Genomic DNA, 13,856 nt, shown 5'->3' on the forward strand with positions numbered 1-13,856 from the left:
AGATTCTAGGAGAAGCTGGATGGAGGGTCGATTCTCAAGATTCTGGAAGAATCGGCCCAAAACTGGGCCTCAAAAGGGCATGCCGGGGGAGTTGGAGGTCCGTGTCGCGTCTCCTTCCAACGCGGAGCGCGTGGAGAGCAACTAATTGAGAAGCACTAGTTCGAAAACCTCCCAAGGGTTACTTGGGGTGGGCTGAGAGCGCGCGACACGCTCTCAGGAACCGCCATTTGTCGTGCTTTTGGCGCTCCCTTCGAATTTTGTTTTTTTAAGTTTCGCACACATTTTCGCTTTTTAGAAGTTTTTTTTTGGTTTTTTTGGCTTTTCGCTTTTCCACGATCTTTCTTTGCTTTTTGACAAAAAAAGTTGTTGAAAAAATTATTGCGTGAAAAAACAAGCTTCTTTTTTCATTCTGCGAGAGGCACAATTATGCCTCTTGGAAACAAAAAAACGCGTTTTCCTTTTTTTTTCCTTTCAGTACAAGGGACGGATTTGCTTCCGCCTCTCGAACACGAAAAAAATGTGTTTTTTTTCCTTTCACGAAAGGCATGTTTTTGCTTCTGCGAGAGGCACGGACGTGCCTATCGAAAACGAAAAAACTCCTTTTCCCATTTTTCCTTCCATATGAGGCACGGATTTGCTTCCGCGAGAGGCACAACCGTGCCTTTCGGAAACGGCTTTTGTAATGGAAAATTTTTTTGCTCCTGATGTGGTTTTTTCGTACTTTTTTATGAAAAGTTCGTCGAAACCTATCAACATGAGATCTAGTTTTGAAGATATCGATGCGAGGAATACAACGATGAAAACAGTTCGATATTTGGATGCACGGTTTAAGAGATAAAACATTTTTAATAAACGGGTCTACGAAAAAAAGAAAAAACTCCTGGGCGCGCACATGCAGCGCGCCACTTGTCGCAACCTGGTGAAAGTGATCTTTGAAAGGAGCAGTCCTTAATTAAATTATAGTAGTGATTTCGGAGCGCGCCGTATATGATTTTTTTAGATATTTTTTGGAGCGCGCAGCATGAGTTGGTTATGATAGGAAAAGCACATGGGCTGGAAGAGGTCGACTAGGCCCATCTGTTCATCAAGTTAACCCGTGCCGCACCTCGGAGCTATGAGATGAGGGCCCATTGCTTTGATTCTGGTCAAAATCCTGTCGCTGGTCTTCTACCTTTCGACAACGGGAGTCCAGATCGTGAATTCGTTGCTCTTGCCCGGCCGCAGCAGCCGCCTCTGCGTCCGTCACCGCGGCGCCGATGCGGCCGTGACCCCCGCCGGGCCTGGGGGAAGCGCGGCAGCGACGGCGTCGCTCGCTTCGACCGGCGGCACGCTGAGGCAAGTCTCACCTCCCCACCCTTCCATCTCTCCTCCCCGTTGAAACTGGGAGACCTACTCTGCGTGGGCGCGTGGCCGTGCTTCTCGTGAAGACGCACGGTAGGTGTTCGACCAAATGCGTGGCATGAGACGCCGACTAGTTTATCCTCGCCTCGCTGTCTGCACCGTCCATTCGCACGAATCAAAGTACTGTACCACCCGCCTCCGAATTATTCTAGTACTATCACGTCGGCAACTGTCCGCTTGATCTCACACGTGTGCAAATGCCCAAGCACGTACACGTACTGCCTGCAATTATGCCATCGGCATCAATCAGTGGCTAAGCTTTGAATAAACTTTCTTTTCGTGTGTGCGTGGAGAACATCGAATAAACTTTCAGAAAGCAAGCAGACAGCAGAGGTCAGTTTCAGAATCAGCAGTACGTGATAGCTCGCCTTTGATAAGGCAAATCTTATACTAGCTTTTGTGTGATCGCAGTTCTTCCTCAGCCCGGCCAGTTTCTCCAATTTGATAGCGTGCTCCTGGTTCTTGATCCTTCGGCTGCTTCCTCCCCATCTCTCTCAGCCCAGCTGTGGCTACCATGGGTACCAAGGCCATGTCAGATTTCTTTGCTTGCCCTCTGCTCCTGTTGCCATTTCCCCTGTGTAATTTTAGCTTCGAACGCATATTACCTGATCCCTCGTCCAGAAATAATAAATTCAGTTCAACTTCCAAAATTTGTTCTTTGCTTAGGTCGCTGTATGCACGATGTCCTCTTCTTCCTTCTTTCGACTTCCAGAAACTGTTCTTTGCATAGGTCGTTATATATGTCCAATGTCCTCTTCTTTTTCTTTGAACATCCAAAAATAGCACTGTGCATAGGTTGTTGCATCTACGATGTCCTCTTCGTCCTTTCTTGAAAAATATTAATCTCGTGGTTCTTGGTGCAGGGAGGCATTTGTGGTCAATGAGACACCCGTATTCATGAATAAGCCTCCTCCACATGTATTTAAACTGGTGAATTTCATTCTTCCTCTTGCAACTTGTTGTTAGCTTCATTTCCCTCTTATATATAGTGATTGGTTTGAGGAGAGACTAAAATCTGGCGACTGAATACTTGCTGCGAATAGTGGTGGGTAGCTATAATAATAGTGCAGAAACGCAGCAGTGAGTAGTTTATGTTCTTGTATCATTGTTGTTGTGAGCGAAAGGAAGATTACGCATAACAGTACCTTAGCTTCTTTGCAGTAGTTTTCTTTGGTTTCTATATATAGTGCAACTAAATCGCTTGACTAAGAAGACTTCTCTGAGTTGTTTCCTTTCCTTTATTTTGTACGATCTGATCTGAAAGCTTAACTTCTGATTTAGTCCTATATTTTTGTGATATTACCTGACGTGAGTCGTGTCTTTGCCATATTTCTGATGATCTTTGACCGTTGATTTGCTCCTATACTTTCTATGATCTTGGCTGAAGTTCAGTTCACTTAGTCCTACCAAAAATTCTAATCATGTCAAGCTTCAATCTTCATTATAATACTTCTTGCTTGTTGCAACAACCCTATTTTAGATTGATCCAACCCTACGTTATTTACTCAAATATTTCAGGCATCATGCTAGTGTTTGTTTGGCGAATGAGAGTTAGAGAATAAATAGTAAATTTAGGATGCAAAGCAATATGCATGATGTCATTGAGATGACCATCTCATTATTGGAGTGTATTAAGGGTTTGGTTCCAATACCACTTAAAGTAAATGACCACTTGTCTTTTTGTAAACATACATATTCGTACTAATGCATTCTGGGGGGAAAATTGGCTAAAAAGTTTTATTTCTCTGTGCAGATGTCTCTACCATCAATGATTATAAAGCTCACTTTGGGTTTGCTCTGGTGCATCATCCACTTAGCAATCAGCCTTTTAAGCTTATGTTCTCATCTGATTTTCAATCTAGAGTGTTCTCTTATTTCGTCTGGGTTGTTGTGGAAGTATCGGAATCTCCAACTGGGGAGACTCAAATACCTCGCTATTGTGGTAGATAGCAGAGAAGCTAAGAATACCGTGAAGATCAATCAGCTGTTATATTGGCTCAAAACTCTTGGTGTGAAGTATGTATGTCTGTACGACATTGACGGTAAGACACTGAGTTCACTATTCTAATTTGTAGGTACTATTGCTTTCAGTCTGAAATTTATCTTGCGAAAATGGACATGGTTAGTAAAAGTCAAGAGACATTAAGCAGCAATACAGGGGCTGTATTCATATTTGTAGGGCAGGGACAGAACCGAACAATACAGACTAATAGCCATACTGCCTCATACAGTTCAGCTTCTAATATTTATTTTATTTATGCACAAACACTTAACAGTGTACAAGATCTGTACTTTAATATTCTATACACTGCAACACAGGAGTGCTGAAGAAATTGTTTGAACCTGGTATGAATGGTTCAAGAGATAACAATCCCGGAGATTATTTGGTAAGTTACAGACTTGAGCTTGCTTTGTTTTCTATCAAAAGCCTCGCGGTGTTTCTATTCCCTAGCGTTTATGTTTTTGATAGTTTGTATGAACCATCGGTTATGGCCATATGTAGGATGTCAGTGCAAATATCAAAGCCTTAGACTGTTGTCAGAAACAGATGACGATAGAGTGTATTTCTGGTTCTGATGGCAAAGAGGGCATTGCTAAAGCAGCCAACTTACTTTGCTCCAGTTATTTAAACGGTGATAGCTATACTCAAGAGAATGTCAAAAGTGAAGAGAATGTAAAAAATGAGCCAGTATTTACAGAAATTGACATGGCCAGTGCACTGAAATCCATAGGTACGCTTAAACAAGTCCCTTTTTTCATGCATGATATATTTTATATACTAATGGATAATGTTCTAGTTGTTTTATAATTTATTTCATTGCAACTCCAGTTTGAGTACTTAAGTGCCTCCCTTGTACGTTAGGTTGTGCTGGACCAGAACCTGATCTTCTACTTGTGTATGGTCCTGCCAGATGCCATTTAGGCTTTCCTACATGGAGATTGCGATATACTGAGATTATGTAAGTTTCCTCATCTGGTAGTATTCCTAGTTCTAGGTGTCACGTTGGACCTGTCATACTGAACTTAGATCACATGCTATCATTCTTTGATACACAAATAACTCTTGTCCATACCTATTTATATTAACATATGGTAGAAAAATACTGTTGATTGGAGTTTTATTCTACTCAAATTTTCGCTTTGGAAGAAAATTATTTCTCATAGTTTCCTCTAAATGCATTCAGTCCATTTATTGCCTAACTTTCCTTCATTAACATTGTAAATCTGTTTTGCGCAATTAATGCAAAGCTGAACTTAGCATACCATCCCTATAAAGTACTAAGCAAATGTTACCATATTATACTAGAGTTTCAGAATTTGTTATATGCTTTTATAAACTCATACATGTTCTTGCTGGCTAATTAGAGCACATCCAATGTAATTTTTGTTAGATATATGAGAATTTTAACGTCCAATTTGTCGCCCGTCTTTGACCCTCCTGCATCCAAGTCATCAGTCGCTTCCCACGTTAGTGTTTATGTGCAGTTTTTTCATTCCGTGGCAACGCACGGGCATTTAGCTAGTTGATATAATGGTCATGCTTAGTTGGCTGCCCCTGAAAGTATAGGTGATATTATTTTAGATTCTGAATGTTACAAGTAGAGAAGAGAAAACCATGCTTCAGTCATGTTATAAGATCATTCCAACTGGAGTGTGAGTAAATAAATTAATATTACTATTTATTTCCACCATTGAAAACTCTCCATTATTTCCTTTGCAGGCATATGGGACCTCTGAAATCAATGAAATACGGCGCCATTGTGAAAGCCTTCCATAACTACTCAAAGAAACACCAAAACTATGGTACGTTTTGATTTTGACCAGGAACTGTGCCATGTAGAATATTGTTTTTACCTTTAGCAGCTACCTAGGTCTTATACAGATGAACATTTTAGCTTGTGACAGTTTCCTGATCCTATGGGAAAAAGATGTTTGCAAAAGAATTCATGCTGTAATATTTAGAATGTCCTCTGTTTCATCGCTATAGAAACTGCACTAAATTTTTAGGACATAGCAGCCTTTTATATTATGTCTGGTTTGTAATTTTCTTACAGAATAAGCTACCCCTACGATGTTTCATTTTCAACAGTACTGATACTTTGCTTTTTATTCACCCGGGAAAAAAAACCCATATTCATCAATGATAGTCCTGAATGCACTAACGCGTCTTGATGCTTGTTAAAAACAAAACAGTTTTTACTCATTTCGCCATCTAACGTTTTGCGTCTCAGGTAAATGAGAGCTTCTGATACTTATATACTGAAGACCAGACTGTTGTGTAGAAAAGCACTCCTGGGACTGGAAGCTTGACAACTGTTTTGCCTTACTGTTCGTGATTATACTAGTAGAGGTTAGTTAAGATCAAGTCGATACCCATGTTGTAATATCTTTTGGCAAGATTAGAAGTGTTATTGATAGAACATACGGGAATGGACCCCATTGTAAAGCTTGCCTGGTCATGGAAGATTAATGAACCTGCTCTTGAGCCGTTGAGCGAGCACACATGGATTGATATCAGCAATGTTATGCACCCAAATCATGCCGATCTTTTTGGTTGTGAATGTAGCAGCCAGCAGCTGCTGACATGTGTTTTCCTTTTGAATTTTAACTTAATATGCAACTGAGTGCACTTTGATTTTGGTATTCTTTCTCCAGTGTCGCTGGTATGGTATGTACCTGATGGGATCAGTCATTTCCTTGTGGTTTCTGGACTCGTTTATACTCTGTTTCATATGTTCTTTTGTGTATCTACATGTCAGTTCGAGTTTTGCTACTCCATGTGCCTGATATACATGTTCTTTTGTGTCTTCAAAGGTTCTCTCTGCGCTGTGTGGCATCACTGTTCTGTTCCGTGTTTCATTTCTCCAGTAATTTTGCCTCTTCTCCGTTCGCTTCGATGCCGAACCCCTGACCTCCCCGTCTTTGAAATTGGTTGGGATGTACTGCACATAGTTTCAGACGAAAATGAGAGTTTAATGTTTAATTTCGACAAGCTCTACAAGTTTAAGGTTTAAATCAGACTTCACTATCGAGTGTGATTGTCTTCGGAGCAAGAAAACCGAGCATGGAAGCTAGTAGAAGTTATAAATAGACCAGGAGTGCAAATTATGTCTATATGAAAGACAGTAAGAAATAAAATGCTAGGAAAATAAACTAAGGAGAGGATGAAAACACAAACGAGCTCTCAGTAGGTCGGGTGCGTGACAGTGGGACGGGGTCTCCCCTTGGCGTGAGAGCGAACTGCCCGAACCCAGAGCACGCACGCCCGAGCGTCCCCGCTCTCCTCTCCGCACGCGCGCCGCCGCCGCCATGTCGCTGCCGACGCAGTGCCCCTACTGCCGCTCTCCCGCGCCGGCGCGGTGCGCCACCACGCAGCCGCCGCTCTCCCGCTCCGTCTCCGAGTGCTCATCCTGCGCCCGCCTCGTCCTCGAGCGCCACCTCCACACCCACCCCTTCTTCCCCCTCCTCCCCTCCCTCCACCCGCTCCCCCTCGTCACGCCCGACCTCGCCGCCGCCGCCCCCGCGCCCTCCTCCCCGCCCGCCAACGACGACGACGACCCCTTCCTCCCCGCCGGCTTCGTCTCCGCCTTCTCGGCCTTCTCCCTCGAGCGCCACCCCGTCCTCGCCCGCTCCGCCTCCGCCTTCTCCGGCCAGCTCGCCGAGCTCGAGCGCGCGCTCGCCGTCGACGCCGCCGCCTCCTCCACCCCGGACCCCGCGGGCCCCATGGTCTCCGTCGACAGCCTCCGCGCCTACCTCCAGATCGTGGACGTCGCGTCCATCCTCAGGCTCGACCGGGACATCGCTGACCACGCCTTCGACCTCTTCAAGGAGTGCTCCACCGCCACCTGCCTCAGGAACCGCAGCGTCGAGGCGCTGGCTACGGCCGCGCTCGTCCAGGCCATCCGCGAGGCACGGGAGCCCAGGACGCTGCAGGTTTGTTTCTGCTGCGCTCGTGCTCTCTTTATATTTGTTCCAAATTCTCCCGTGCGGAGATTCATAGGCATATATGGGTGTGTTTCTCCAAGCAGCCAGGATTTGGACTAACCAGGAACGTTAGTTAAGTTCTGAAAAGAAAAGATGGATTTCCACAATGTAATTTAAGATTTAATTGCTTCAAAATTGGGGATCTTGTTCATGAATTCTCTAGTCCATTCAATTTTCAAGCAACTCAACAGGTGATCCCTCTATGGACAGAATTGTTGTTGGATGATATGCTGATTTCCAGTAAACTGATTTAAGGACCAAAGTCTCTAATCTCCTGATCAATTTACTGAAATGGCTCTACCTTGTAGTATTGCATTTTATGGAGCATCTGGTCTTGTCAACTTGAATATACGAGGATAGCATTTGCTCTATTTTGTCGAATTATATAATTATGTATGTCACAAATACCTTGATTCAACCTAACAAAACCACATTAGTCAATGGCTGAACCGAATGCCGAGTCAGCCTTGGATCATGGCAATTTCTATTGTGTAAACTAGCATGGTGTTTGCGCGGGAAATAATTTAATCATGTGATTGTAGAAATATTTTAATAATCTATTTATCTTAATCTACCTATGATTATTATCACAACAACAATATATCTATGATCTGTTTTGCCTTTTGATATCAGATCAGTACACAGAATTAATCGAGCCTAGTATGCGACAAAAGCAGTCGAGCCTTGTCCTAGGTATATATTACCAATTACACCGGAATAATCATCATATTTGTCATTTGCATAGTACACGAAAGCAGTGAGTCTGGTATGCCTCTGCGGAGCGTATTTTAACCATGTTTACCTTTTATTAGGCTATGTATGTATCATTGCCATAACACCACATGAGACTGTTGATTGTTGACAGTTACAAGAAAGATAGTTAGTTGGTTGTTTACAAAAGAGATTGGTCGTTGAACTTGAACATGGTATTAGATCGATGTAATGGAGTTAATGTCCAGATCGAAATATGTTGGTCGTATGTATGTATTAAGCCAGAACGTTGTTTGTATATTACGTTTGTCTATTGTATTAAATGGTGCCCAGAACAGAAATTAGGATCGCTAACCCTGATGTTGGATCAACACATATGGGATGTTTTTCATTTCTTACCTTCTTTTGGTGTTTGATTTGGAACTCCCACTGTCCCACGGGCAATAAGGGTGCATGTGTATTCTGGTGGACGGATATCCTTCAAAAGGATAGATAGACATAAAACCAACGTTCTTGTGTGTTAATGCCCAAACCTAAAATTCAGAAGACTGAATGATGTTTCCTTATAATAGTATGCACCATCTAGGATAGGTATTTACAAGATCAATGGTTGGATGCATTTAGCTGCAATTATAAAGGTTTACATGTCTTGATTCATTGAGAGTTAATGTTCCACTTAGATAGGCTATATTGTTTTTCTAATGAGATTGTATAGTATTTTTGTGTGTGCTTGTGATCTTTCGATCAATTCGGTCTCCTAGTTGAGACCTATTGTTCAGAGTGGATCGCAAAATTAGCCCTATATTCCAGACTTTGCACCACCACCACCAGGGACGGAGCTAGACAGATCGTGGAGCCTGGGCAAAGAATAAAAGGCACTGAGCTAGCTTTAGCCCATTAATCGACTGCCATTTTTTCATGATTGGCTCAAATTCCAATGGAACATCCTCGGCTGAGCGTGGGCAGTTGCCTGGGGTCACCGGGAGCTAGTTCTGCCACTGACAACAACGTAACTATGTCATCCAGGAGCCGCCCTACATGCCATGTATATATGCATCAGAGCGGCTGCCTAATTAATCTGCTAATCCTACTTAATCTCTCTTTGGTAAACAGTGCCAACCATCATGATGTACTAAATACATGCTACATTAGTCTATGTAGCAAAATTTAGAGATAGTGGCTATATCCATATTATTAAGAAAAAACCATGGCGCGTACCTGCACGTGCATGTGGAGAGACATAAAAGGGGCAAACAAATTAGGAAGGTCACAGCACTGAAGAGATCAAAAAGTGACATACGTGTTCGTGTTTTCGTGTTGGTTTTGATTAACCTCAAGTATAGGAGATTCATGATTTACTGCTGTGTTGCATAGGTAATATGGGTCCACCAGTCAATGAAATTGAGTGCAAATATGAACATCTAATGGTTATTTTTCTCGAAAAAAAAATCTAATGGTTATGTTTTCTTGATATAAAGAGGGCCTGCCAGATCAATGGTCAGATGTTCTGTTTTTTCGTGAGAATTTCTAGCATATCTCTCTATTTTTTTCTTCTGCATTGCGCTTTTCTCATATATAATAGTAGATAGAAAGTAAGTATACTTGATGTACCATTTTTGGTTATTGCTGTATCTTTTAGTTAGCGCTGATCCATATTCTGTTTACTGCATTTCCAGGAAATTTCCACAGCTAGCAATCTTCCTCAGAAAGAGATAGGAAAATACATCAAAATACTAGGCGAATCTCTTAAACTGAGCCAACCTCTTAACAGCAATTCAATAGCAGTTCACATGCCTCGGTTTTGCAACCTCCTCCAGCTCAATAAATCAGCCCAGGTATCAGAGGAGCTGAAAACCTGATACACCATGAAAATAAATTTGCCCTGCTTTTAACATACTTTGTGTCGTTTCCTCAGGAACTTGCAGCCCACATTGGTGAGGTGGTTGTTAATAAATGCTTCTGCACACGGCGAAACCCTATAAGCATATCTGCTGCTGCTATCTACCTAGCATGTCAGCTTGAAGACAAGCGCAAGACCCAGGCAGAGATCTGTAAGGTTACAGGCCTTACAGAGGTGACCCTACGCAAAGTGTATAAAGAGCTGTTGGAAAATTGGGACGATTTGCTACCCCCCAACTACACACCAGCTACACCACCGGAGAAAGCTTTCCCGATGACAAACATATATTCAGCGCGTTCGTCGAGCGGAAAAGATCTTTCTCAGGACAAGTTGCTAGATAACATCAAGCAAAAAAGCTCTGAAGCTGCAGAGCCTGATCACATGGTAATCGTAAGAGAGGATGAAGATAAGAAAACCGCTCCTCCTGGCTGGCCTCCTTCAAAGCATGAGCCCCATGACTTGAACCAGGCGGGCTGGCAGCCGAATGTCCCATTTTCGGCGCCTCCAAAGTCGGACCGCGACAATATGGAGACGAACGTTCGTGGGTTTAACCTCAATGAGGAATCATGCCCGATGGATTGTGAAAAGCCAGACGTCTCAATGAAGCCGCCCTTTGGCGATCGATGGCCGACTGAACCAAAGGTGCTTCCATCTCCTCCCAGCAGACAGCCTCTGCCATGGCAGCTTAAGCAAGCGGGGCCGGCAACCGGGTCATCATCTTATCCGAGGAGTCGTGAGACGCAGCTGGGCCTGGGCATGGACTTTCTGTCTGGGCGTGGGAAAAGGAGCGCCGCGGATGGCGGCGATGGCCGTGATAAAGAGGGCAAGTGAAGTGAAGGTTGCAGCTGCGGATGTTTATAGCGAAATTAGAAGAAATCAGCTGTGTAGATATAGACGTTTATCTATAGTCGAGATTAATTTGACAACATGATGCATCATATAGATGATGAATTTTACTTCATAATGTGTAACCTGACACTTCCAAATTATTTAGCTTGCCAGCTCTCATAATGTTTCGTGTAACCAATTGGCGTGCCTTTCAATTTTTTGCATTGCCTTGCACAATCTATACCAAGAAAACAGCAGCACCCATTTTGAACACGGAGATTTTCAATGGATCTTCCAGTAGTTGATCCTCTCATGCAACATTCTTGAGTTAAGTTCATGAGTAATCCTGAGAATGGTTTAATAACTAAACCATATTTGGACCAAACCCGAACAAATAAACATGGCAGCCCAACCTCAACTAAACTGTTTGATATTTTCCTCAGCCCAACTAAAACCAAACCTGTTTCATCTTTCCACCCAAACTGAACCAAACCGAATGGCAACCTGTGGGTTGGAACCATCAACTGAAATGGGTTAAAACTGTTCGCTCAAATGGGTTGAGCGCTGGGCTGTGGTCAGCTTGTGAATTACTAGAGATTGGTAAAGCATACATTACATACTCTGTCAAATTTACAAGAGCAAGCCAACTCCTCGTCACCACACACACGGGCATGAGCGATGTCAGTCAGATGCTCTGTGGTTGAGGAGCTCGGCGACATGGGCCGCTGCGGCAGCACCGACATGACCTGCCCCAGACACCCCTCTGAGCCCTCCAGCACGCCTCGCTCCATCTCCCTTATCGCCGCCCCGATGGCACCGCAGCCGCCGCTCGTCATCAGGCGCTCCATCGTGGCCTCCATGAAGCACGGGCGCAGGCAGTTGCCGAAGTACTCGGCGGGGAGCGGCGGCGCCAGCCTCGACCGGCACTCTGTCAAGAACAGCATGTGGCTGTGCGCCGCGCCTTCAACGCCCACGGACTGGCTCCGCAGCAGGCAGACGCAAGGCGGCTCATCCCGGCGAGTGTCTTGCCGAGCAGTTCGTCGGGGTTGGCAACGAGGGAGCGGTCGAGGACGGGCGGCGGCGGCAGCAGCACGGCCTGGGAAGGATCGGCACTGTCGAGGGCATCCCCGAGGTGGTATGCGGCGGCCCAGGTCTGGACGAAGAGAGTGGCAGAGGCGTGATGGCAGGCGGCATGGTGGACGGACACGCCGACGCAGATGCCTGGGAACACGGTGGCCTGTAGGGCATCGAGCGCCGGAGTGGAGTCCCATCCTCGCGGGCGAGCGCAGCCGGCTTGGCTGAGGTGACCCCGTAGCTTCCTCCCAACAGTCTGTTGACTTGTTGAGCCTCGCGATGGACGCGAGTTGTAGCGGCCATCCACACCGGGATAAACTATATGAATACAAACTGATCTCACACACCGGTTGTTAACCACGGGTCAAAACTGTTTTGAACTGGAACTGTTTCAGCCCATACCCACCCAAACCCAATTACTTCCTACAGTAAACTAAACCAAACTAAACTGTAGTCAGACTCCACCCAGTAAGACCCGAACTAAAGAAACCCACGAGTAGAAAACTCACCCAAAGCACCCGGTTAAACAAAACCCATTCTCAGATTTATTCATGAGAGATACAATTGAGTTCCTAGCAGTGAATACAGGCGAAAAATCGCCATGGTTTTGCCAGACAAATGTGTGCTGTATGAAGAACAACAGTTGCAGTGTATTTGAACAAATTTGAAGGACCCAGACGCAAAAACGCACTCCGAACTGGATAATACAGCACGATAGCGAAGCAGAGGCCTTCCAACGCCTCCTCCCTCGCCGCTCTCCCTTCCTTCCGCTCTCATCCCCTCCCCCTCCCGTCGCCATGGCCGTCTCCACCTCCACCTCCACGCTCCCACTCCTCTTCCTCCACCGCTCCACCGCAAGCCCGAACCCCTCGGCGCTCTCCTTCGCCTCCTCCCTCCGCGCGTCCCCGCTGCGCTCCCGCGCCTCCGCCTCCGCCGCCCCGCCAGCCGAGACCCTCGCCGACGACCTGCCCTCCGACACGCCCCCGGTACGTGGCCACGCGGGACGGTACGTTGGCGTGCACTCTCGCGGATACGTGTTGCGAAACTTGTAAACTGCATTGTACACGGTGTTCTCATTAGTGGCGTGTAATTGCGTGGAGGCGTTGGGGCAGTTCGTCTATCTGTTGGAGGTTTGTTTTTCAGCGATTGTAATTGTTGTGCCCGTGGTTTCATTTCAGGTTGGGGAGGGGTCGGGAATTCCGATGCCGTCGTCGATTGGGGAGGATGGGGAGGAGGTACCTTATCCACGAGCTTAAACCTTTCATGGTTATTATTATGTTGGCAAATGTTTCCATTGGAGAACTGTTATTGATGCGATTACATGTTAGCACATTGCCTCCATGTCTCGTGATTGCTGCATACTTGCATACAACCATGTCAAATGAAAAATGGTGATAAGCATGGTGACTAGTGGTATTATGCGGTGTAAAATTCTTCACGGGTTCTTGGTTAGAAAAATGGTGACTGCATTTAAGTCGGTGCACCTTAAGCATTTGACTTGTAAATTGTAATAAAATGTTGCTGGTGTGAGTGTGTTTTGGATGTGGGAATGCTGTGTCACCTTAGATAACATGAAGTCCTTAGTGTTTCACTTTGGCTGTTAATGAGTTATGCCGAGTTACTACCACTAGCCATCATGTTGTCTGAGAGGTTGCACATGAAATATTGAAATGTGGTGATATACATTTTGAAGTCTTGCCTTTTCAACCAAGTGATGATGTCATCCAAGTTATGTGTGGGTAACAGCGGCGAAGTGTTTCATGTTGTGCCCTTTACCTGTCTATATCCGTTCTTGTTGAACACTTTCTCCTCTCACTCTTGTAGTTTCTCCATGTCGACATTCTTCTAAATTCTTCTCTAATCTTCTGTTCTATATTTGCCCAGCCATTATTATTGCATATAATATATACAAATATTTTGTAACGATATATCAGCATTATCCTTTCTGTGATTAGCT

At 44.8% G+C, this 13,856-nt stretch overlaps 3 protein-coding genes across 9 annotated transcripts in view; all 3 read left to right on the forward strand.

Moving 5' to 3' along the window:
* The first annotated feature begins 1,120 nt into the window (after nt 1–1,120).
* Nucleotides 1,121–6,048, forward strand: LOC123093124 (dehydrodolichyl diphosphate synthase complex subunit NUS1). 6 transcript variants are annotated; one of them, XM_044515031.1, is made up of 9 exons: nt 1,718–1,734; nt 1,813–1,932; nt 2,265–2,331; nt 3,155–3,443; nt 3,721–3,788; nt 3,905–4,133; nt 4,265–4,361; nt 5,123–5,205; nt 5,634–6,048. In XM_044515031.1, exons 2-9 carry the CDS (start codon nt 1,916–1,918, stop codon nt 5,639–5,641), a joined length of 858 nt encoding a protein of 285 aa, XP_044370966.1. In that variant the 5' UTR covers nt 1,718–1,734; nt 1,813–1,915; the 3' UTR covers nt 5,642–6,048. The 6 variants fall into 6 exon arrangements, 5 of the variants coding, with proteins under 5 accessions (XP_044370967.1, XP_044370966.1, XP_044370965.1 ...); XM_044515032.1 differs by lacking the exons at nt 1,718–1,734; nt 1,813–1,932 and adding an exon at nt 1,121–1,335; XR_006445111.1 differs by lacking the exons at nt 1,718–1,734; nt 1,813–1,932 and adding an exon at nt 1,973–2,131 and having other exon boundaries at nt 4,314–4,361.
* Nucleotides 6,049–6,583: 535 nt separating this feature from the next.
* Nucleotides 6,584–11,020, forward strand: LOC123093125 (plant-specific TFIIB-related protein 1). Its single transcript, XM_044515035.1, has 3 exons — nt 6,584–7,335; nt 9,774–9,932; nt 10,013–11,020. The coding sequence occupies exons 1-3, from the start codon at nt 6,712–6,714 to the stop codon at nt 10,826–10,828; spliced, it is 1,599 nt and encodes a 532-aa protein (XP_044370970.1). The 5' UTR covers nt 6,584–6,711; the 3' UTR covers nt 10,829–11,020.
* A 1,572-nt stretch (nt 11,021–12,592) lies between these two features.
* The window catches only part of LOC123093126 (cyanelle 30S ribosomal protein S10), a 3,309-nt gene continuing 2,045 nt past the window's right edge, over nt 12,593–13,856 (forward strand). Inside the window, exons 1-2 of one of the 2 annotated variants that reach the window (XM_044515036.1) lie at nt 12,593–12,885; nt 13,078–13,134. In XM_044515036.1, the coding sequence (XP_044370971.1) occupies nt 12,697–12,885; nt 13,078–13,134 (246 nt within the window). In that variant the 5' untranslated portion in view covers nt 12,593–12,696. The remainder of the gene's footprint in view (nt 12,886–13,077; nt 13,135–13,856) is intronic. The other variant, XM_044515037.1, reaches the window with a different exon arrangement.

Source organism: Triticum aestivum, chromosome 4B (assembly GCF_018294505.1).
Source record: "Triticum aestivum cultivar Chinese Spring chromosome 4B, IWGSC CS RefSeq v2.1, whole genome shotgun sequence".
Taxonomy (NCBI): Eukaryota; Viridiplantae; Streptophyta; class Magnoliopsida; order Poales; family Poaceae; genus Triticum; species Triticum aestivum.